At 38.7% G+C, this 24,522-nt stretch overlaps 2 protein-coding genes across 2 annotated transcripts; one reads left to right on the top strand and one right to left on the bottom strand.

Annotated features, from left to right (window-relative positions):
* Positions 1-786: 786 nt before the first annotated feature.
* On the bottom strand, positions 787-15,215 carry pax1b (paired box 1b; the record flags this gene model as incomplete). Its single annotated transcript, XM_079215692.1, has 5 exons — positions 787-911; positions 9,291-9,480; positions 10,886-11,034; positions 12,760-13,380; positions 15,098-15,215. The coding sequence occupies 5 exons, from the start codon at positions 15,213-15,215 to the stop codon at positions 787-789; spliced, it is 1,203 nt and encodes a 400-aa protein (XP_079071818.1).
* A 7,653-nt stretch (positions 15,216-22,868) lies between these two features.
* On the top strand, positions 22,869-24,183 carry nkx2.2b (NK2 homeobox 2b; the record flags this gene model as incomplete). Its single annotated transcript, XM_079216098.1, has 2 exons — positions 22,869-23,100; positions 23,696-24,183. The coding sequence occupies 2 exons, from the start codon at positions 22,869-22,871 to the stop codon at positions 24,181-24,183; spliced, it is 720 nt and encodes a 239-aa protein (XP_079072224.1).
* Between the last annotated feature and the right edge of the window lie 339 nt (positions 24,184-24,522).

A 24,522-nucleotide genomic window follows, 5' to 3' on the forward strand; every position in this document is an offset into this window, starting at 1 on the left:
ACCAAGGAGTTTAAGTCAAAAAACATTGTTGTTTGGTTCAAAAATGGAAAAGTTATAACCTTTATGCCTAAAAATGCTTGGATTGGTGCATGCTGGGTATTATTCTTTGCATAATTTTCTGCTTTAATACTTTAGGTAACATGACTTATTTTTTTATTTCCTTGTCCAGTAATTTTTACTCCATATTGGAAATGGAGGAAATGTTCTCGTTTCAGATGGCAGTTTTCACTCAAAGTGACGGAAACAGAAAAGCCGAAGTTATACAGGAGCTGAGGGACTAAAAACATGAAGAGCCCCATGAGGAAGGCGTGTGACATCTGTTTCCTTCCCCTGGTGACCCCTGGGAAGTCACAGAGGGGTCACGGGGCACAAGCAGAGGTCACACGGAGGCAAACCCCAAAGCAGACCACCTAGAGACCAGCAAGAGGCCTTCCATACGTGGAGGAGTCAAGAATAAACCAGGCTTACGGCGGGAATAACGTTGGGAAACGGTGTCTTAAAGCTGCATTCTCTATGATGACCACCAGGCGGCGACTCCTCTGGTTGTATAGAAATCTATGAGAAAATGATTCTACTTCTCTCTTGATTTATTGCCTCAGTAGACATTGTAAACATTGTAAACATGAGGAGTCCCCCCTGGTGGTCAGTAGAGAGAATGCAGCTTTAACACATGAAGCATATACTTCTATACAACCAGAGGAGTCGCTCCCTGGTGGTCAGGAGAGAGAATGCAGCTTTAACACATGAAGCAGTGGGTTCACTCGGCAGAACTGACTGGAGACTTCTTTACTTCTTTACCACTGACTCCATCGGCTCATCAGCTGTTTTGCCCGACTCTTGACCAAAGGGACTTGTTGTCTCGATGTGATTGACTTTCTCACTCTTCATATCACATCCGTTGCTCTGAGCGTCTAACAATGACGAGGGTGGGTTTAAATTGGAGTTAGTTTTCTCATAAAGACCGAAGGGGGCCTCGTGCGTTGGTATCAAGACGCCGAGCGGCACGGACGAGACTTCGACGAGGTAATCAAACTTCCTTTTTTAGGACCTTCTTAAAGGTTCTGCTGCCTTCAACACATTCATGTCAGGCGATTTGCTCAAGTCTTGAAAGCTCAGCCACTGAGTGTAAATACCTGAGCTACAGTCATCTGAATCCACCATGTCGTCTCCTATTATTGCTCTTCATCTGCACTCCTCTTCACTCCTGACAAACGTCTGTCTTAGTTTTTGTTTTCTCTTTCAGAAAACAGCGATCAGCTGCTCAGTGACCCTGTCTTCTTCCGCTGGGAGCTTTTAAAATGTCAGACGGTCTGACGAGAGGCAGAGAAGACATCCAGCTTTGACCTGTGTGGTGTGGTCTCCTCCAGCAGTCACTTTCAGACTCTCAGTTGATTGAAAACAAGCCAGTTCGTGTTCTTTGGTTTGTGACGTTGACATTGATTCCAACCACAGACTCTGAACATAAGAAGTGGAGGTATAGTCATTGTGACGTCACCCAATAAACTGTGGATTTATTGTGGAGTTATGAAGCCTCGAGTTCAGACACTTCCGCATCAGCTTCCGTCTGATTCAAATCCTCAAACAAGATGAACTCTGTGGCTTAACGCAACTTTATTCATTTTATTGGATGCCAATGAAATAAATGAGAATTTAAAACATTAAACGTAGCCCTTAAAGCTCTCACCCTAAACCTCAACCTAACCCCCAATCCTCTATTGTTTGAGTTGTGTTTAGAGGTTGTACATGGGGATTATATATTATTGTAGTCCTGATTTTTAGGTTTAATTTGATACCGAACATGTTTTATAGTTTTTTTCTTGATATGTATCTTGTGACCTGATATAAATTGGTCCCAATTTTTCAAAGATTAAAGCCCCCAAGCACTGGAGTAAAACTAAAACCCACGACTTTTAACTGATACTTCAAAAATGTTCACCACAAAGCTCCACGATAAGGAGTAAGTGTCGCTAGTTACTTCCACTACTCTTCTTCTCCGTGGCGTCCCGACTCGTTGCAGCATGCCTGGTGGGAAGTGGAGCACAGCGGAGGCTCGGGACGCTTCACCGCTCCTTTAAAAGAAGGAGAACCCGCGCAGGTGAAGAAAGTTTCATGTCTTTTTGTTTAATGACACAAAACGAAAGTCTGGGATTAAAGCACAAAACAGACGCACTGCTAATTCTCCACACATTGATACGTTAAACAGGGGGAGATACCGTGTGCTGAAAGGCTTTAATGAGCAGCATTGTGATGTCTTCAGGTACCATCACCTCCACTTTACCGTGAAACCTGAGAGTTTTACTCGGCCGGAAGAACCCTCCCCCCTCCGCTGAAGTATTTTAAAAGCCTTTCAGTGTCAATCCTCAGGTCAAATATGGTGAGAGTTTCTGTTGATGTGTGTGAGCTCAGATCTGCAGGATCAACAGCACAGGTGAAAGATCAGGTGATGAGCGGAGATCCACAGCTCAGGGCCTTTGGTTCATGTGGGACAGCAGAAGTGCATCATCGAGAGAGCTGTCGAAAAATCAACCAGTTTAGAATGTACTGGATGTGGAGACGAATACGAAGACACTTGGAAAACTGCATTCTATTCCTTGTAATTCTAGTTGATTGCAAACTAAGCATTTTAAAAGACTTCTTAAAGGTTTGCTCAGATATTCACACCTATGTCAAAGTGTCTATTTCATTACGTCTATTAAGATTATCATCTAAACTGTTCCAGGCAGCAACCTCTGGATCTGTAAAGTGAAGCCAAAACTTGATGTGTTAAAGCTGCATTCTCTCTCCTGACCACCAGGGGGTAACTCCTTTGGTTTTTGCTGCAGTACCGCAGTTGACCACTTAGATAAATTGGCAGCGATCCCATCCAGCTCTCTTTGTACCACCGAGGTGTTTTAGAGTTATTATCCTTCTTCTACGAGCTAACAGACGAGGTGCTGCTGTTTATCACACCATCCAGTCTGCTGCAGAACCATCTTTCTCCCCTAATGTCTACCAGATCTGCAGCAAGCTACTCACAATCACCGTCCGTCACCTGCAACAAACACAAAACATTCCCAACAACACAAAGGCGCGCTGTGTCGTGTCAGCAGTGTCGTGTCAGCAGGGTGCACGGCAACGTGGACGAAAGCCAAATAGTTGAGATGGCATCAGGGATCGCCCGCACGCCCTGAACCCGTTCCCTCAGCGTCGCCTGTCATCACTCTGCTGTCCGTCAGAGATGGTGGCAAAAGACAGCAGGAGGTTATCCAGGTGAGATCTGTGGGAACCATCTCTCACCTGACTCGGAGCCAGTTGTGTTTGTGTTCCTGCAAAGTCATTGTCTCTGACGTGGAGAATACAGATTTTTTTTTTTTACATTTCTGGCCGCTTTGACTTTGTGACATTAGCTGAATTTGGTGTCTCTCCTCTGGGACGGAAATACAACAAATATTATCATTTAGATGATATCTAATGTTTGTTTTTTTGTTCTTCTGGCAACAGCGACAATAGAGAAGAGAAGCTGCCAACTGTCGTTCAAAATCATCTTCCCCAGAGTCAGATGAGAACGGAAATCTGGTTAATCTCAAATCACATATTCAATTAACATAAATGACAGGTGTTTCTATTATTTTGTCCACCCCCTTAGTATCAGTGAAGATAGGCAAACAACAGGAGCACTCTTAAACAGTCTCAACAAAAACTGAGCATTAAAACCTTCATGAAGGATTCAACAGGACCTTTAGACCACATTATCTGTACCTAATATACCGGCAAGTGAGTAAATATAAATGGAATATTTTGTTTGTATAAGTGGGGTAAAATGGGCAAAGGCTGCTTCGTTAAAAACAGCAACAGAATAATCATGTTTAAAAAGAGCGTCTCACACTCAGGAAAAAGAAAAGGAGATTCTCAGTCTGACAGGGTGATCTGTCATAATTGATTCCTGGCGTCGCAACACGTTGTGGTTCTGCAGTATTTGACACGGTACGCTGGTGAAGACTCAGCGGAGCGGAGATGAAGAGGAGGGAGGCGTTAATGTGATTAATGTCCACAGAGATGATGCCAGCAATCAGGAATGATAAATCAACCATATGATAAACTTCACATTCATCCGCGGGAGATCCCTAAGAACAACTCAACCGAAAAGGAGAAGGATGTCATATTATTGCAAGTTTCCAAACCCTTTAACCACATGTTGTGTGGTTAAAGGGTTTGTAAACCACACAACACAAAATGTTGCAGTCAAAGTACCAAATGCAATCTCTAATCCAGCTAATAAAGGTACGGTACAAGAGCAAAACACACACACAAAATCTAATCCAGCTGTTAAAGGCGCAGTACAACTATTAAACGCTAATGCAGCTAATAAAGGTACAGTATGAATACAACACACAAACTCTAATCCAGCTGTTAAATTACAGTACAAGTACACAAGAAAAAATCAAATCCAGTTGTTAAATGGACTCGTCCAGCGCTTTTCTAGTCTTCCGACCACTCAACGCGCTTTAACACTACATGACATCATTCACCCATTCACACACTGATGAGAGGAGCTACCATGCAAGGTGCCACATCAGGGCCCTGTTTCTCGTACCTGGCTAAACAAAGTCAAGCAAATGTCCTAATCTCCATCTTAAATTAGCGAGATGATTGACATCAGGCTATCTGGGTTTCTTCACGGCTGATCCGCGCTGAAACGGTCTCGTTAATTCTAGCCAGACGTCAGTCATCTGGATAAATGCGCGCGCCCGCTCCTCTTCAGAAGGGATAATAATGGAGCACTGACACCACGATGTCCTAACAGTACAGTGGCAAATACACTCAAAGGAACCTCTTTTTATTTCTCTAATGAGAAGCAGCAGATGATCATGAAGGCATATGAGGAAGTCAATACCGTAGTCATTCACAGCAAACGCGTTGCGAATATTCCAAGGTTTTTGCAACATTGTTGCCATGAACGCAACTTTAACAGCGGCCCCGCTGTGAGACATAAGCGTCACAAATATATCAGACAAGTTAAATGCGTCATTGTTGAGAAAATGTATCGGCTAATTTTAAGTGCTTCATCACCCAAATCAATCAGATTATATTTACGAATAAATATATACTTATGAGGATATATGTACTGTATGCACGTATGAATCATGTACTGTATGTATATACATGTATGTGTAGATTACCATTTAACTAGGAGTTTGAATATCTGTATGGGCGGATCAGTATGTATGTATTATTCATAATCAGAAATTCAATCAATTGAAGCAGTGAAAATAAATTGTGTGTGATTCTCTGTATTCTTATCACGATAACCTAAATCATGTTCTACAATAATGATTTGTATGGTGTACTAATAGCACTGTCATATAATTATGAGCGCTTTCAACACATCCATAAGTTTCTGAAGCGCTAAATAAACTTAAGAACAGCGACATGCAGCGGCTGATAGTCTGTGTCTGAGACGGGCGATCGGCTGTGCTTGTATGATCAATGTCCGCGGCTCGAGAAGCTTTCGTAAATAAATTATTTCTTGCCGGCAAAATCTATATCGCCGCGTACAGGAAGTCATGATAATGTAAAGGATGGATCTTGGCGATCTGAAAGAACTCTCTCCCTATAAAACTAATATTACTAATATCGCTCCTTCATCAATGAGGAAGTGAGCTGCCGTTTTTGTCCGGTGGGAGTGGTCAGTTTATCCAGTGAATTTCAGTAAGCCTGACCGGGAGCAGGTTTAAATTTTTGGCTGTGTTGCTATGGTGATTAATCTAAGCTTGCTTCAAGAAACCGAGAAAGCCTGACCTACGTCATATTATCCTGACAATTAGCCCGCTAACTCAGTAAACCAGGTACGAGGAATAGGGCCCAGATTATCAACCATTCATACACCGTAGGCGCAGCCATGGGAGCAATTTAGGGTTAAGTGTCTTGCTCAAGGACACATCGACATGGGCTAGCGTAGCCGGGGATTGAACCGCCGATTGAAGGACGACCCTGCTCACCACTGAGCCACTGTGCAGTCCAAATAAAAAACACAAACTCTAATCCGTCTGTTAAAGGTGCAGTACAACTATTAAACACAAGCTCTAATCCGCAGCTGTTAAAGGTGCAGTATAGGTAAAAAACAAAAGATCTAATCCAGCTGTTAAAGGTGCAGAATCACTACTAGAAACAAACTCTGATGCTATTAAAGGTGCAGTACAACTATTAAACACAGGTTATAATCCAGGGGTTAAAGGTGCAGTACAACTATTAAACAAAATCTCTAATCCTGTTAAAGGTGCAGTACAGGTAACCCAAACTCTCTGATCACTCTCATCACTAAAACTAAGACCGAACATTGTGACGTTCCCCGATCTCAGGAGTTAACTTTGCGTGAACGTTTCCACTCCTCCCGATGGCGATGGCCTAAAAACTAAACTAAAAACTACGAAGAACGAATCAATAACGCCCCAGAAGGGACTCTAGGTGGAGGTTCTCAGACAGAACAACACAAAGCAGATCACAGGGAGGAGAACGGGGACTTAACGGCTTCCTGAAGGACTCAAAGAGACAGTTTGAAACAAAGAGCCGGTGCTCCGTATTAATGATGTTGACTTTGAGCCGTTTCCTGATGGATCAGGTTACAGCTTCTGTTTGTTTACCTGCTGGAAGCTTCTTCTCACCTGTGAGGCTGAAACTGGACAGGTTTCTTTTTCAGGTTTGGTTGGTTTTCGCTGAATTTCTGTTTTGTTGTTTTTATTTATATTAACTTAAAGAGTTTAGACAAAAATGAGCATTACATTGAACTTTTTTTTATCACTTGTGGAACACAATTTCACACGTGATAAATGACATATTTTTTTCCACTGTTTCAGATGTGAAAAACATACACAAGACAGTCTTGTGTGTTTCAGAACATTTCATATTTAAATAATATTATTCATTGTGAACATTCTGGATTTTTGGATGGGATTTTTATAATTTGGGTAAATAAGTTTGAACACTTTCATACATCTGGAAAACTCAATACCACCGACATACAGTTTCTATTGCATGTCTTTATTAAGCACATTTATAGAATATATTTACAGCTTTACCAAAATATTTACCAAGATGATACAATTCCAATGCAATTTAAATGTTTCATGACAAATATGGAACCAATATGGAACTATAAGCAAAGGTTTGAGTAATTAGGGAAATATGCTTATTTGGCTTTAGTTCGATGAGAAGATCGAAATCATAAAGACCTAATGAGTGAATAAAGACCTAATGAGTGACTAAATACCTAATGAATGAATAAAGACCTAACGAGTGAGTGAATAAAGACATAATGAATGAATTAAGACCTAATGAATGAGTGAATAAAGACATAATGAGTGAACTATTGAATCAGTTTTAACATCCTGAATCCATCAAACATTTATGCTCCTCTTTGAAATAACTTTTCAGTTTTTCCAAGAATTAGATCATATTTATTCGGAGATTGCAGTTCGTGACAGTGTGGGCTCCATGGGGACGGGGCTTAGTGGAGGGTCAATTACCGGGAACTAAAACCAAAGTATAAAAAACATTTTGCTGTTTCAGAGTTTCCGCTGTCCGGACCCAAACATATTGGGTCCGGACAGCGGAAACTCCAGGAAGTAACTGTGTGAGGCTAAAACAAAAACTCAAACTCAAACTCACCCTAAAACCAGATACATATGTCAATTATCGAGTGGATTTTGGTTTGTAATGCTAAGCTAATCTCAGCGGCTGCTAGCTTCGTATTCAACAAATAGGCATGGGAGTAATATATCGATCTTCTCATCGAACTCTTCACTTAAAATTTAGAATTATTGCTTTGGAAAAACAATAAAGAATGACTGTTTTAGTTGTTATCATTTTTTTTTACATTTCCAGTTGCTTTTGTTGTATTTTCCTTCACCACATGTGTGTGTGCTGCTCATCTCGGGAAGCAGAATAAATCCCTAAATAAAGTCCTGAAATAAAGAGTTTTAACAGTCAGTTCTTATGCAGCAGCAGCAAAAAAAAAATCCCTTTGACTCTCCTCAGAAACAAAACCTGACTTTGAGTCTTTCGGCGTCACGTGAAACATCTCCTGGCGTTTGAGTCGTCACGACGTTGAAGACAATCTGTGGTGTTTGTACAGACTCTGAGGCTTCCGGTCATCTGTAGAGAAAACACATCATTCAGCATCAGTCTGGTGTCTCAGTTTAATTTGGGTTGTGGGATTGAGTAAATTGCCGCAAGTAAAAGAAAAGAACAAGATGAAAATCTAGCTGTGATATTAAAAATATCCCCATAGTAAATCTTATGAGATAGAAAGTCGAAATCATGAGATAAAAGTCATATTTATGAGATAGAAAGTCATAATTATGAGATAGAAAGTCGAAATTATGAGATGGAAAGTAATAATTATGAGCTAGAAAGTAATAATTATGAGATAGAAAGTCATAGTTATGGGATAGAAAGTCGAAATTATGAGATAGAAAGTCATAATTATAAAGGTAGAAAGTAATATTTATGAGATAGAAATCATAATTATGAATTTTGGTGAAAGTTGTTTACTGATGATAAGAATAATGTTGAAAATCACCAAATTTATCCATTATTAACTTTGACTTAAAAGTAAAAAACAATGAATAAAATGTATTATTGTTAAGAAATATATATTCGTTCTCTTAAGGTATATGAAATGGGCTAATAGTTATTATTGTATATTTGCTTTATATTGATTTGCATTGTTGCTGTTAATCAATTGGAATAAAGTTGAATCGTTGTGTATCGTTGTGATATCAAGAAGATTTAAACTCGCTGAACTCAGCTGATCGGTTACTTCTTGACCTTATTGAGCAGAACTGTCTGTGTGTCTGAGCTTCATGAGGCCTGAAGCCACTGCTGCAGATCAGATTTGCGATCATTATTTTTAAAATAACGGTGAGTTTGTTTTTTCGTCCTTAAGAGCAAAAATGTAATTAAATATATTTGAAGGTGTATATGCAGGTGCATTTTCTGCACCTCTCATTAACCAAAACTCATCCTGCAGATATGGTTCATAACCATCTGTATGTTCTGCTTGAGCAACGTCCAAAATAGACTTTTCTTTTCTTTCCCAAACAAGTTTCTCTTCTGTGTAATTTGTGACCATTTTAAACTCCAGCGTGTTCCTTAGAAACACAAACATTAGTGGTTGAGCAGAGAAACGCAGCATATAGCTGAAAAATAAACTTAAATAAATAAAGCTTAAAATACAGGATGAAAATACTGAAATACAACCGTGGATATCAACAGAGGTCTGGAGGAAACCATTCGGATGTCGTAAGTCTCACCATCTCTTTGTGGAAGTTTAAATGATGTTGCGGGGTTAAAATCTGCAGGACTCTGAGGAAAACTGGGAGACTGGGGCTGCCAGTGGGCTCCAGAGCTCATGTAGTTGGCTGCTGGACCTCCGTACACGCCGTACTGGTGCGGTGGAGAATACGCACAAGCGGAGACGTAACCAGGGAGACTGGAGGAGGGCTGAGGGGAAAAATAATAATGAATAATTAGGAGACATGAGAGAATGAGGACGGCATTAAAATATGTTTAATATTTAAACCGTTCACTAACCATAACTGTACTTAACTTTACTTAACATTACTTAACTTTACTTAATTTAACTAATATGTCATTATTATTCTATTAAATCCACTGTTGCTGTTATTATAGTTGTAACTTCTTCATCATGCTAATCTTATTATATGAATCATTATGTCATATGCATTGAATGTGTTGTAACGCTGTACTTGGTCACATGACATATATTGTACTTCTGGTCATGTGACATCTATTGTACTTCTGGTCACATGACATCTATTGTACTTCTGGTGACATCTACTTCTGTTCCTGTTCTGATGTGAGGGTCAAAGGTCAGATGATGTTGTGTGTACAGATTGTGAAGCCCTCTGAGGAGAGTTTGTAATTAGTGATTTTTGGCTACACAATTTTTTTTTTAATGAATTAACCTAACTAAGAACCGTAACTTGAATATTGAATGTGTTGAGTTCAACCCCCTGAATGTCCTTACTTTTAATAAATGTCTTTGAATCTAAAAACGCTCTGGAAAATCATCCTTAGTTTCAAAGACAAAATTTCTGATGTTATTTATATTTCATATTTCCACAATTTCAGTTATACAAATATCCTATTTTTTCATAAACTTGATTTTCACTTTCCATAATCTTTCTCACTAAAAACATATTTTCAAATCCACGCTGGGTCCACATAAAAAATTCAAAAATAGGTCCTCGTTAGTAAAATATATTGTTGAATCCCCAAAATAGTCATGTTACAAAGAAAATTGTCTAACCCTGAATTTCCAAAGTTGTCCAAAAATATCCAGGCTTTCAAAAAACGTCCTCAAATGTCTCCAGACCTCAGGTTGGTCCTCACAAACCATCCCATCAGGAGATGATGATCTTTGTGAATCAACACTGGGCTTTGATTGGCTGATTGGTTTTATATTTAGAGCTCATTAAACGTTAACCCTTTAATTTATTCATTGATGAATATAACTGTGTCATCAACTCATTTTACTACTGATCCACAGTCAGTTTGTAGTTTATTCTAAACCAGCTGGGAAACATGAAGTAGAAAACAGGAAGTAGGAAGTAAACCAATCAGAGCTCTGGTGAGGTTTAAATTCGGAGGCCACAAAATAAAAACAGATGCTCAACAAAAAACAAAAAAGAATCTTACCTTTGATTTTCCTTTAATAAAAAAATATAAATAACTGTTTAAATAATTTAGTTCTAAATTCTACCACATATTTAATGTAATAATACATGATTTTGCGATGTATTCATGAATCCCTCTTCAATTCAAAATGTTCCGTTTCTTTTTGTCCAATAGACATCAATTATGAATTCACATCTATGTTATTTACCTGCTGATGGTATTTGATGTCTGGCTCGCTGGTCTTCTCCCTGTCGTTGAGTCCAGAGGGAAACGGTCTGGTGCTGCTCATACTGGCCATACTGGTCAAACTGGTCCAGTCCTCCATTTTAGCTGAGTGTCCATCAGATCCACACAGTGCTGGAAAAATAAAACGGTTGTTATTGAATGTATATATAATATGTTGGGCTCATATCTCAAAACGGTTTTGAGTCCTTTTGAGTTACTGTTTTACTGAAGAAAACACTCATATAAATAGTAAATAATGGAAATATCCAGAATGTTTGACCATCACACTTTAGTAGTCAACAAAAAACTAAAACTCAGATAAAACGGTGTGTTTTTGTTGTTGTTCTTTTGTTGTTGTTTTGCAGACGAGAAAAAAAGATGTACATTCATTAAAACTTTCTCCATTTCTTCTCTTTATAATTTCCCATAAAGAATTAGACAATTAGTTAAGCCATTGATTGTAAACACACAAACAAATGTCAGACAGATGAACATGAAAAAAATAAAATAAAAAAGTGATAACAAAAATATAACAAAACCAATAAAGAGTGCTGAAAATATATTAGAAAAACAGTTATATAGGATATATATATATATATATATATATATATATATATATATATATATATATATATATATATATATATATATATATATATATGATATATTTGATATATAGTTGACCTGAAAACTTCAAACGTATGCAGTGTCATTTTTGTGTCTCTGGATGTCATAAAGTCCAAAAAACTGTAAGATTGTAATGTGTTATTCTCTCCTTCTTTCATATTTATTAATATGAAAGAAGGAGAGAATAACACACTCAAACACACTTGGTCATGTGACCAAGTACAGAGTTACAACATGTTGTAACTCTGTACTGTGCAAATTGGAAAAACTCATATTTCAAAATGTCTGAAGTACTGCAGGTTTGAAAAATGTCAGATTGAAACATTTAGGATGAAGTTTATTTTACAGTTAAAAAAATAAACGTTAAAGTTCTGGATCGAGTCAAGAACCAAGAAGTTTGAAAATGAAATTTTGAATATTGTGTGTGGAATAAAACCAAATGAAAGAATAACAACATGAGCAGCTGATGTAATGTCAAACATTATAAATATAATAATTTCTGAAAAACTTCTAAAAATATATGAGCCCAAAAATCCCAATATAATTATATTTTGTGATTATGGGCGAAGAAGATACATTAAAAAAAAAAGTGCATTAAAACATCAATAATAATAATGATAACACTTATTATTATTGTTGTTATTTTTGTGTTATTGTTTGTTTTATTATGAAGTTATTATTCACATTAGTATAGCTAGTATATACCTTTCTTTTCTACCAAATATGACATTATGATTAGTTTGTGTTTTTATAAAATTTCTTCTGGGACTTTGGAAAGAATTTACAATCTACAACAATTTTTCGAATTAATTTTTTTAGGCTAATTCAATACGTTTGAAACCAACAATACATTAATTATGTTTCTCTAACTAACTAAAGATAATATTTTTGGTGTAAATCAAAGTTTTTAGTTTTTTATTTCCAAACTCAGAGAATAATGTCTAATGTTTTGGTTTTAAATTATTTCTGTTTTAATATATTCTTTAAAAACGTTTGGACAAACATTCATAAAACAAACATTACTTTTGTTTTACAGTTGGATTTAGAATTTTTTAATTTTGGAGAGATTGTGTAAAATGATCAATCGAAAGTATCGATTTCTATTTGATGTGATTATTTTACTGTATTTAGGTTATTCCTGCTTATTGTAAATATGAATAAAGTTTAGGCAGATATATAAATAATAAACATTAAATGAGGAAACGTATTATTTTAAGTGTCCCCACCGACCTGTCGGGTCCATGAAGGCTCGGATCCCCAGGATGTTGTGCCAGTTCCGCGGCAGGCCCACGTGACCGGCGTGCGCGCTGCCGGTCCTGGTCCCGGTGTGGGTCACGACGGCGGGCCCAGTGGTGTAGGGGGAGTACGGGTAGACGCCGTGCGCGTACTGGAGCGGAGTCGGGCCCGGTTTGCCGCTCTCGCACGGCGGTGAAAGGGCCCCGAGCTTGTGCCTGAGTATCCGGCTGATGGAGCTGACGGACGGCACGTTGTACTTATCGCACACGCCGTCGGACAGCAGCCGGTCTCGGATCTCCCAGGCGAAGATGCCCGGGTCTCCCTGCTTGTAGTCCCGGATGCTCTCCACCACGGCCGGGGTGGTGACCCGCGGCTTGCTGCCGCCGATGGCCCCGGGCAGGATGGAGCCGGTGTCGTGGTAGCGCGCGAGGATCTTGGACACGCAGCCGTGGGACACGCGCAGCTGGCGGCTGATGTCGCACGGCCGCATGCCGAGCTGAGCGAGCTCCACTATGCGCATGCGCACCGGCGCGGGCAGCGGCCGGCCGTTCACGAACATCCCGCCGAGCTGGTTCACCTCCCCGTAGCTCTGCTCTGAGCGGCGGAGACACGGGACTGAATAACAGCGCCATTGTATTTATTACACTGAATAACAGCGTAATAATGTATTATCACTCAATAACAGTGCCAATATATTTATTATCACTGAATAAGAGCCCTATTATGTACATTATCATTTATTATCACTAAATAACAGTGTTATCATTTATTATCACTGAATAACAACTGTATACTATGTATTATCACTGCACTAGTATTATGATCTTTGAAAGTGATTACATTACATTTCATTTCATTTAGCTGAGGCTTTTATCCAAAGCGACTTACAATAAGTGCATTCAACCACGAGTACAAACTCAGAACAACAAGAATCAAGAAAGTACAATTTCTTCAATAAAGTTAAACCACAAAGTGTTATCAGTCAGCGCCATCTAAGTAATACTAAAGTGCTACTACTGCGCTACCTTCCTTATTCAAGGTGTAGTCGAAAAAGATGTGTTTTTAGTTTGCGACGGAAGATGTAGAGAGCAGAAATGCTGTCCTGATGCCAATGTGTCAGTGTGATCTCAGCCTCAATGCTGTGAAAACTCACAAAATGTGCTTTTTATATTTAAATAAAGGGTTTTAATTCAAACTAATGTTCTTACTTTAAAAAACACACACACACAATTTAACTTTCATTAAAATCAAACCAGCTGACGTTTTTGTTTCTATGCATTTAAGAGGTTTAAACATTAACAAATATAACAGTATGAACATAGTTTTAATAAAACAATGTATCTTCAGTTTCCAGAATAAATAACTATGAGGATTTGTTTCACTGAACCATAAAGGTAAATTAATAATCAAATAAAACAATATGTTAGTAAACATATGTGTTTTTGTTTATTCATGATAATGCTAATAAACACAATAATTGTTCCAACAGCAACAAATAGATCATTATAATTAAAGGACTTTCAGGTTTATTTACATTGATTTAATCTCATTTTATTTTATTGGATCAATTTATGAGTGACTTCCGATAACACTCTTGTCAAATTATATTTTATTTATTTATCAAATCACGCATCTACGAGACTTTGAGATTACATATTTGTTCATAATTAATTTAAATTGGTAGTCAAACAACAGACGACATCCTGTAAAAACTAAGAGTTAATTTGTCTGTATTTAAAGTTATTTTTATATCATCTCCAGACACGAAGCATAATGTAATATTTATTTATTTATTATATTTATTCATTAATATTTTAAAGAATTTCCTCTTAGTTTTACTTACTCTGAGAACAGATTCAGAGTTAGATGCGATTACACCATTTCATTCATCTGACTTTTACTTATTTGAAAGAATAACCAGATTAAATCTAAATTCACAATCATGCAAGAACATTTTTTTCTCCCCCAGATTTAAGAGATTATATTTCCATTCCAGTCTACGACATAGTTTCCATGTTATAAATGGCATCTGGTCTAGTACTTTTCTCATGAGGCTGATATTATTTATAGATCCTTAAGAGAGGAATTCATATACAAATTAAAGAAGTTGTGTTCAAATACCTGCTGCTGATCATACACTTCAAGATTGTTAGTTGAGGGAATTTAAAGGACCCCGTAGTCTAACAATAAAACACACATTTCCAAACAAACCAACACCAACAAGCCACTTTTCCTATAACCCCCCTCAGAAATGTAGATTACATGTCTCCTTTTGCTGTAAAAGATCAGTTTTCATGGTCTCACCCATCAGCTGATGTCCACCGCGTCTCACCGTCCCGATTGCAGCCTGAAGGGATCTGAATCACCTCCTCCACCTCCTCCGGGTGGACGTGGTGTCGTTTCCTGTTTCGGGCGTCAGCAGCCTGAAGAACGAGGGCTCCTGCAGGCATCTCTGTTCACACGTTTATTCACTACCGGAAGATGAACCTCAGTAATGTTGCGTTTCTTTTGGCGAAAACAATCAAAGTTTAAATCTGTGATTCCATGAAGGAGGAAAACTTATAATATTACAAATATTATGAATGCTCACACTGAGTCTGTAACATCTGAACCTGTTCAGCATTCAGCAAAAGTTCAGCATTGTGTCAATTTTTTTCACATGAATACGGTCTTTTCAAAATAAACTTCTGTCTCCACAGAACATAAGTTATGTTGAAGAAAAGATCCTGAAACAGTTTGTTTGGTTTAGGAAATGATCGAACACTTGAAACTAGAGATTGAGACATAAACTCATGTTTACTGAGGGAATAAATCAAGAGAGAAGTAGAGTCATTTATATAGACTTCTAAACAACCAGAGGAGTCGCCCCCTGGTGGTCAGGAGAGAGAATGTAGCTTTAAGACATTTCAGTGTTGACACGTGACGCAAGTGTTTGAAAAAGATATGAAATGTTAGACGACTGAGTGGTTATCAAAACAACAGATTTAAAATAAAAGACATCAAAAGGAAAACAATATTTACTTTATACCTGAAAAATGAGTCTTGACCAGAAAACATCAGTCTGTCCTTTTGCAGACAAAGTGGGTTATTGTGTCATCAGAAGGTTTTTAAACAAACTTTTCTGAAAGTGTAAAGATCCACAGCACAAACACAACAGATGATCAGACAGTTAATCCAGATCATCTAAACCTTATGTTATTTCTGTAGGTGAAACTCCTGGACTCACCTGGAATGAATTATTAATCCCTGATTTCCGCTTTTGGAAGAAAATGGAGGTCAAAGTGGATCCATGGTTCTGTTTAGACTGTGAGAACCTATATGTTTTTATTCTTAAATCAGTATTTATCTGTCGCGGCAGGAGTAGTTAGGTAACGTGGTGATTGAGCCTCTGGCCCACTGATGAAAGCACTGCAATAGTTTTGAGTCTTCAGCTCAACAACATGCTTTTTCTTCAGAAGTGTGTGCATAATTACATTTTATATGTACATGCAATGGAGAAAACCCGTAACGCATAGGCTCAATCACCACTGTGCTCCGTCAGCGATGGATAAATACATTTATCAGACATTTTTTATTAATTTACTTTCATGAAAATATTAAAGATTTCCACCTAAATGTGAACAGTTTAAGAATCCTGTTTTAAGTACAATATGAAACACTATAATAATGCACCATAAAATATTCCCACGCTGACTTCATTTGAAGGCATTATTTCTAACAGAATGGCGCCTCCTTTTGGACATTTAGCTTCACTGCAGTCAGAAAGCATTTAAACAAACATTTAAATAATTACATAATTTGAAACTTTATTTTAGTATAATTCTTTATGTTTTAAAGGTCTTTAAATTACAAATACTTTCCAAAGAAAGACCAAATAATTCAAATAAATAAGTATCAAATAATAAAAGAACTATGGATCAATATTATCGTGGTAATAATTTCCCCAATAAATATTTAGGCAATATATAAAGTCAAAACAAAGAATGTTGTTGTGGCACTAAATAAATAAAAGTTTCACAGAAAAGAAAATATAAAATGTATTATTTTTAGTCAATTGCACACACAACTTCCTGCAAAACCAAATTCACCATACTTATTGTGGATATGATAAATAATACAATTACATATGGTATAAAACTAATAAATAAAGGAATCTAATGAAGAAAATAAAGATAACTGCACCAGCAAAGCACATTTTATTTCAGGTGATATTTAGTTTTGATATTTAGTTTTGTTGGTATATATTTTCCATTATTTATTTCTCATGTGTATATATATATACATATATATATATACATATATATATGTATATATATACATATGTATATATACATATGTATGTATATATACATATATATACATACATATATATATATATATATACATACATATATATATATATATATATATATATATATATATATATTATTTTGTCATTTTAATTGTATTACATTATTTGCATTTATTTTGTTTATTACTTTTCTTTATTATTCAGTTAATTTGAAGCTAAAACTGATATTATAATATTTCCTTTACTTGACTTTTTGAGGTTTTCATACTTATTTGATTTATACTTTTATAATTCCAATTTTACTTTATATGTTGTTGTCATTTTTCAGGTTTATAATAATAATAATGCTTTTTTATTTGTAATGCACTTTTCATTCAAAATAATCTCAGATTGCCACAGTGCCAATATATAGTAAAACAAATAAAAACATATTAAAATAAACTATAATACAACATAAACAGCTGACAGTGAGACAGTGATTTAACTCAAAGTCAAAAACACCTTCCTGAATAAAAAGGTTTTAAAAAGGTCTTAAAGAGTTCAGGGTCTGTGTTGCACTCCGTGCTAGGGAGACGGTCCGGTGGCCCATGGTGCGGAGCTTGGTGTTGGGGACCCGACCCCAACACCAAGCTCCGAGCCAGTGCAGTGAGTGTAAAAGGTTATGTGTTCATATTTCCGGACTCTCTTCAGGATCCCGTTAGCACTAGTGATGTGTCCTTTCGTGTCGAGTCTTCGATGCGCGTGTCGAGTAATCCAGGTAGATTTTGGTGAAGTGCGTATCGAGGCTTGTCTCGATGACGTATGCGGTGACGTTCGAAGCCTCGCGAGCCGCCCGCACCACGTGACTGATTCAGAAAATGGTTTGTGTGTTTGCCGTGTGAATTGAAATATAAGAGGCAGCGAAACTCAATGGATTTACCCCTTCCTCTCTGTACCAGCTTCATGTGTGTCCGTGAAAGGGTATTTTATAAAGCAGGCGAAATAGTCTCAAAAAGCCCAGCACTGTGGAAAAGTTCTTATTTTTACTTAAAGAATTGTACTCATCAACATGGACTAGCAGAGCCGAGGCTCGAAACATCGATGCTCTGACTGAAAGTCAGATATTCTAACCACTGACCCACAGTCACATCACAACCCTCTCCCAATTTGTTTCGAGTTTTGATTTTGACCCCGCCATTATATCATAAAGATAGACACAATATTATTAAGTTAATAATTGATGTATTGGCGTCACAAACATAATTTATTCAATTTAAAGCTTCACACTAGTGATGTGTCCTTTCGTGTCGAGGCTTCGATGCGCGTGTCGAGTAATCCAGGTAGATTTTGGTGAAGCGCGTATCGAGGCTTGTGTCGATGACGTATGCGGTGACGTTCGAAGCCTCGAGAGCCGGCTGTACCACGTGACTGATTCAGAAAATGGTTTGTGGGTTTGCCGTGCGATTTGATATATAAGAGGCAGAGAAACTCAATGGATTTCCCCCTTCCTCTCTGTACCAGCTTCATGCGTGCCTGTGAAAGGGTATTTTATAAAGCAGGTGAAATAGTCTCAAAAAGCCCAGCACAGTGGAAAAGTTCTTATTTTTACTTTAAAAAAAATTGGACACATCAACAAGCGGAGCTGAGGCTTGAAACACCGATCCTCTGACTGAAAGTCAGATATTCTAACCACTGACCCACAGTCACATCACAACCCTCTCCCAATTTGTTTCGAGTTTTGATTTTGACCCCGCCAATATATCATAAAGATAGACACAATATTAATAAGTTAATAATTGATGTATTGGCGTCACAAACATAATTTATTCCATTTAAAGCTTCACACACCAAAGCCATGGTGTCGTTATGATCACTCTGCCTGTTTTACATCTATTGTCCACTTGGTGGCGCAGTAGAGCAAATGAAGCTCCGTGAAGCTTCGGCACATGAGCGAACCAATTGGATGGAAAGCTTCAATGCTTCAGGAAGCTTCATCTCGCCATCACTTGTTAGCGCTGTTCTGGATGTATTGCAGTTTCTGGATGTTCTTGCCAGTGATCCCAGTGAACAGTGAATTACAGTAGTCCAGTCTTGAGGAGATAAAAGCATGGACGAGCTTCTCTGCCTCTGACAGGGTTAAAGTGGGCGGAGTTTGGAGATGTTTTTGAGATGATGAAAGGAGGTTTTGCACAGGTATTTTATAAGGTCATTAAAGGTGAGGTTCAAACCTGACTCCCAGATTAGTGTCGGTGGAGGAGAGGGGTATGACCTGACCGTAAAAGGTGAGATGAGTTATGGAGGATGACTGAACCTGGTGTGGAGTGCCAACAAGGAGGGCTTCGGTCTTGCTGCTTTTTAACTGGAGGAAGCTGTTGCTCATCCTTTATCTCCCGACCGACCCTTGCGGAACACCACAGGAAATGAGGAGCAGAATGGATCGGCATCTTCCCAGTGAGACATATTCATTCTGCTTGAGGATGCCAGCAACCTGTCTTTTATGTTATTTTCATTCTATTTCATAGTTTATTTATGACATTTTCACTTTTTTAAGTGAACAGCAGTTTGATTTTGTACAAAATAATTAAGAAGTATTTTTAAGTTGTATTATTATTATTATAGAACAATTAACTCTGGGTAGTTGTTGACTGCTGGCAATGGGAACTGCGTGTGAGTGTGTGTGTGTGTGTGTGTGTGTGTGTGTGTGTGTGTGTGTGGTCATGAATATAGAAGACAGTCTATTGAAGGCAGCAGTCTCAATACCATGACAACTCCCAGCAGCCTCACATGTATTCCCAGCAGAGAGTGTGTGTGTGTGTGTGTGTGTGTGTGTGTGTGTGTGTGTGTGTGTGTGTGTGTGTGTGTGTGTGTGTGTGTGTGTGTGTGTCAGTCAGGCCATTATAAAGTGTTCATGGGGAATAAATGGGATAAATGTGGAGGCTGTGCGGTCTTTGTCGCCGTCGGCTCGACGTGTGTTTGTTTGCAGACGACGACCACCCAGCCGGACCCAACACACATACATGGACACACACACACACACACACACACACACACACACACACACACACACACACACACACACACACACACACACACACACACACACACACACACACACACACACACGGCCGGCCGGCCGGACGGACGGACACACACACACACACACACACACACACACACACACACACACACACACAGCAAAGTAGAAACCAAACATATAAACTTTGCTGTAAAAATTGTCCACAAAAAAAAGAATAACCCAAAAGGAGTCTGAACAAATATTTTGATTAATCTCTTATATTTGGTATTAAATAATTTTATTAAATATGTACCCAGAGCAGTTATTGTACATATAGTTATAGTTACAGTAGCGTAAAAAAAACAACAACTGATAAGTGCACAAACACCGAGAAGCTTTCTATAATTTTTTGACTCAACTTTTTGTTTGTTTTAAGAAAATAAAGGTTCCTAAACAGACTATCTTCTAAAAACAGTTGTTTTTTGCTCTGTATCTCAGGTACAAACGCGTAAACAAGAGTTAAGCTTTCATTATTGATCATCTGTTTCTTCAACATACAGAAGAAAATTAACGCGTAAATTATACCAAAGTTTGATGAAAGCTGTATTTCATGAAGCGAGCAGTTCCTCCTCTGCTGCAGTGTTTGTGCTAAGCCAAACTAAACAGATCCTCTCTGCTAAAAGATAATACATATTATATAGATGTATCTTCTTATCTGACTCTGGGAAACCTGTGCATTTCCTACTGTGACCTGTCAACATGTTTATTGATACCGACTAAAGCGTTAATAAGAACGTGCAGCTTCATGAAGTGATGAAGAGGAATCATTCCTCATGAAGATGTCTGAATGAGTCCATCAGCTGGCGAGTAAACACTTTGAATCTCGAGTTAATCTTCACAACAAACACAGACACTAATCATCCTTAATGTGGGGTTTAACAAGGCAGAACGTTTTTATATCTCTTATTTTTATTAAACAATTGTATACCATTTATTCTCCAAAGGTTGCAGAAGACACTGAGATCATTTAGGTGTTTAATTATTTTAACAAGATTTTAGAGGGGAACAAACACTATATTATACTGGTTTGTTTAAATTTGACACATGTATATGAGCCTTCAGCAGTATGAAGAACAATAACAAAACATGTCATTAATTGGGGAACTTAAGACTCCTGTGTGCCTGTTTATTGTACATTGTTTATTGAACTTAATCTCATGCTATGTTGGGCCATTTGACAGTTGTAATTTTACATTTTATTTATTTATTTTAAAAAAATTGTGTTAATAAATATGCATATTTTCTAATTTTGTAAATTGAAATATAAATATATGTGTATATATATGTTTGTATATATACATAAAGGAGATCACATTTTAGTGTTTTGTCACAATACTTACATATATTGTGACTAAACACTGTATCCACTTTAACCTTTTAAGCCCCGTTAAGCTCCATGGCATTTTTTAGGATTTAGCTCGAAATAGCAACCCAAACTAAAAAGGGTGTATCTCTGCAACCACAAGGGCTATTTGAATAATTTTGGTGTTATAATAAAGGCAACCCTTGTAAGCTTTTGGTCAGATGTGTAAATAGTAGTATATATGTTGCTGGCTAAGAGTAAATAAAGATTGAAACACAGAACAAATAGAAGTTTCAGGTCCGCCTATAGAAAAAAACACTTTCAGGATGATTATCTCCTTGAAATGATGCTTCACTAAGCCTGAATCTCTCCCAAATCATAGCACAATATGTGAACAGTCTCTCTGCACTGTTTTCACTTGAAAAAGTGAAGCAGAACAAAGTCAGATTGGGTAAAGTACAGAGAGAATTCAGGCGAGAATGCAAAATTAGCATTTCGGCACATTTGCGCATATTTTTGTGCATCTGTGACATTTGAATTTTTTCATGTAGCAAACCTTATATTTCACTTGTATATGACGTATGATGTTCAATAAACTTGTATTAGTGGGGATTTACTGAGGGAACTGCATTTTTTCTTATATTTGCTATTTTCTCAATTTTTTTTAAAAAATTTGCTGACTCAGCGATTTATGTTGCTGTGTTCTTTGGTTCATATCTCAGTGATGCTTTGCAGCAGAGGGATTTGGTGAATAGATTTGGAATCTGTGTGGAATTGTCTTGCTTTTTGCTATTTGTCTTTTTCTGATAGCACCAAGCTACGGGCTGCTACTTCCGGAAACATGCAGAGTGGGCTGACTCGTGACAAAATTATAACTATTTTATTTTAATAATTATTTTAGTTGGTGTTTGAGTTGTGTTGAAATGACTGACTAATTATTGTAGCCCAGGTTCTCTTGTTTAATTTGATGTTTAGCATCAATATATTTGTTCATGATTATTGTAATGTTTTACACAGTTTAATTAAAATTTAAAAAAAGGACCTATATAGGTCCCGTCTGTATTGTGTGTTTAAAAGGAAGCGGATCAGTGTCTCCCATAAATGTAAATGAGGCTTATTTCTCTCTAAATCTTCATCCCCCCTCCTCCTCCTCATCCTCCTCATCCTCCTCATCCTCCTCCTCCTCCTCCTCCTCCTCCCACTTGACCCACGGGACCCGCCTCCGTGCTTTTTAACGGCAGTAGTAGCGCGAGGACCCGGTCTCCAGATGTCTTCCGTCGGGTTGTGGACGCTCTCCGGTCGGCCCCGCGCAGCTCCGACCTCCCGCTCCGTTTAACGGCTTCATGGACCCGAACCCTCCGCTGACTGCTCCTCTTTAGCGGGCTGCCGGGGCTCAAATCGCCGCTGGGCCCCCCCCCGTCCCCCCACGCCCGTCCCACGCGCACACTTCCGTCATGTCGTTTGTCACCAGCACCAAACCGGGCTTCTCCGTGCGCGATATCCTGGACCTCCCGGACCCGAACGGGCGATGCGGCTCCGGGACCGAGGGGACCGAGGGGACCGAGGAGGACGATGCCGAGGCGCCGGGGCCAGGAGACGCGCAGCAGCAGCTGGGCTTCAGCGGCCGGAGAGGCGGGGGAAGCTACGGCCGGTGGAGCCGCGCATCCGGTGACCTGCACTTCTCATGTGAGGAAAAAATAGTTCATATAATCATAGTTCATATGATAATTTATATCTAATTTCTGACTCTAAACTTTTGAGTCTGACATTTCTGCGCGTGCGTAATTACCAAATCAATGGGCTTAATTATATTCATCAGATTATAAATTACTTTAAGTATCACTTTGTCCATTAAACTTCAGTTTCACTATTAAAAGTATTTTTTTTTTTAATGAATCATCGTTTAATCCTCTTTTCTGTGCGGCCCCATAGCCACAATGCAGGATTTAGTTATTTCATCATAAATACGTCATTATTGATATTAAGCTCGGACTTATTATTCAAAACTGCTGCCGATGTTTAGGTGTTGTCCTTAATAACTAAACCAGCTGCAGAGGAGAGCAGTCAATCATTCAGACCCGTGTTGAACTTAAAAATAGTATTTTTTTTGAATGAAGGCTGGTTCAGAGCATATTCGGGATATTAGGAACATATTCAGTATACAGAAAATAGAAATATGAGCTTTAAAAGTATTATCGTGAATTGATTTTGTACATAACTTGTGGTGAAAGTTGTTCAGAGTACTCATAGTAATCAGACTACTTGTCCTCTCCCTCTGCAGTACACGGTATTTCCCTCGAGTCCCGCACCGAGACCAAGTCTCCGGAGCTCTCCTCGGACGAGGCCCAGAAGAGCCACGGCCGGAAGCGGCGCGTGCTCTTCTCCAAGGCACAGACCTTCGAGCTGGAGCGCCGCTTCCGGCAGCAGCGCTACCTTTCGGCCCCGGAGCGGGAGCACCTGGCCGGGCTGATCCGCCTCACCCCGAACCAGGTGAAGATCTGGTTCCAGAACCACCGCTACAAGATGAAGCGGGCCGAGCACAGCCTCGAGGCGCTGCAGCTGCTGCCGGCGGCGCGGCGGGTCGCGATCCCGCTGCTGGTGCGCGACGGGAAGCCCTGCGACCGCCTCACGGCGCGGGACCTGGAGGTGACGCTCCGGTCCGGCCTGGGCCTGCCTCTGTGCGCCTACTCCCCGCTGCTGCACCCCGCGTACGGCACGGAGCACCACGGGGTGCGGCAGCTGGCGCACATGTACCACTGGAGCTGGTGAGGCCCCCGGGGGGCAAACACCTTTACCGAGGGACACAGTTTAAAACCCGGAAGAAGTTCCACTTCATGAGCTCGTGTTCGGTTTAAAAATGATTCATATTTTTAATCATTTTGAATTCGCAAAAACAGCCCATAATAAACCATAAATGCCACTTTTAGGAGAGAAAGAACATGCCATATTTTTGGGTGGAGTTTGGTTTATTACTTTGTTTTACCCATGCGGCAGTGTTCAGAAAATACTGAAGAAATATATATATTTCTTTTTTTTTTTTTACTTAAGTCACATTTTTATTTAGATTTCAGTCTTTTCTCCGTTTAAGACAAACCCGTTTCTAGGAGT

The sequence above is a fragment of the Taurulus bubalis genome (genome assembly GCF_910589615.1).
Source record: "Taurulus bubalis genome assembly, chromosome: 3".
NCBI lineage: Eukaryota > Metazoa > Chordata > Actinopteri > Perciformes > Cottidae > Taurulus > Taurulus bubalis.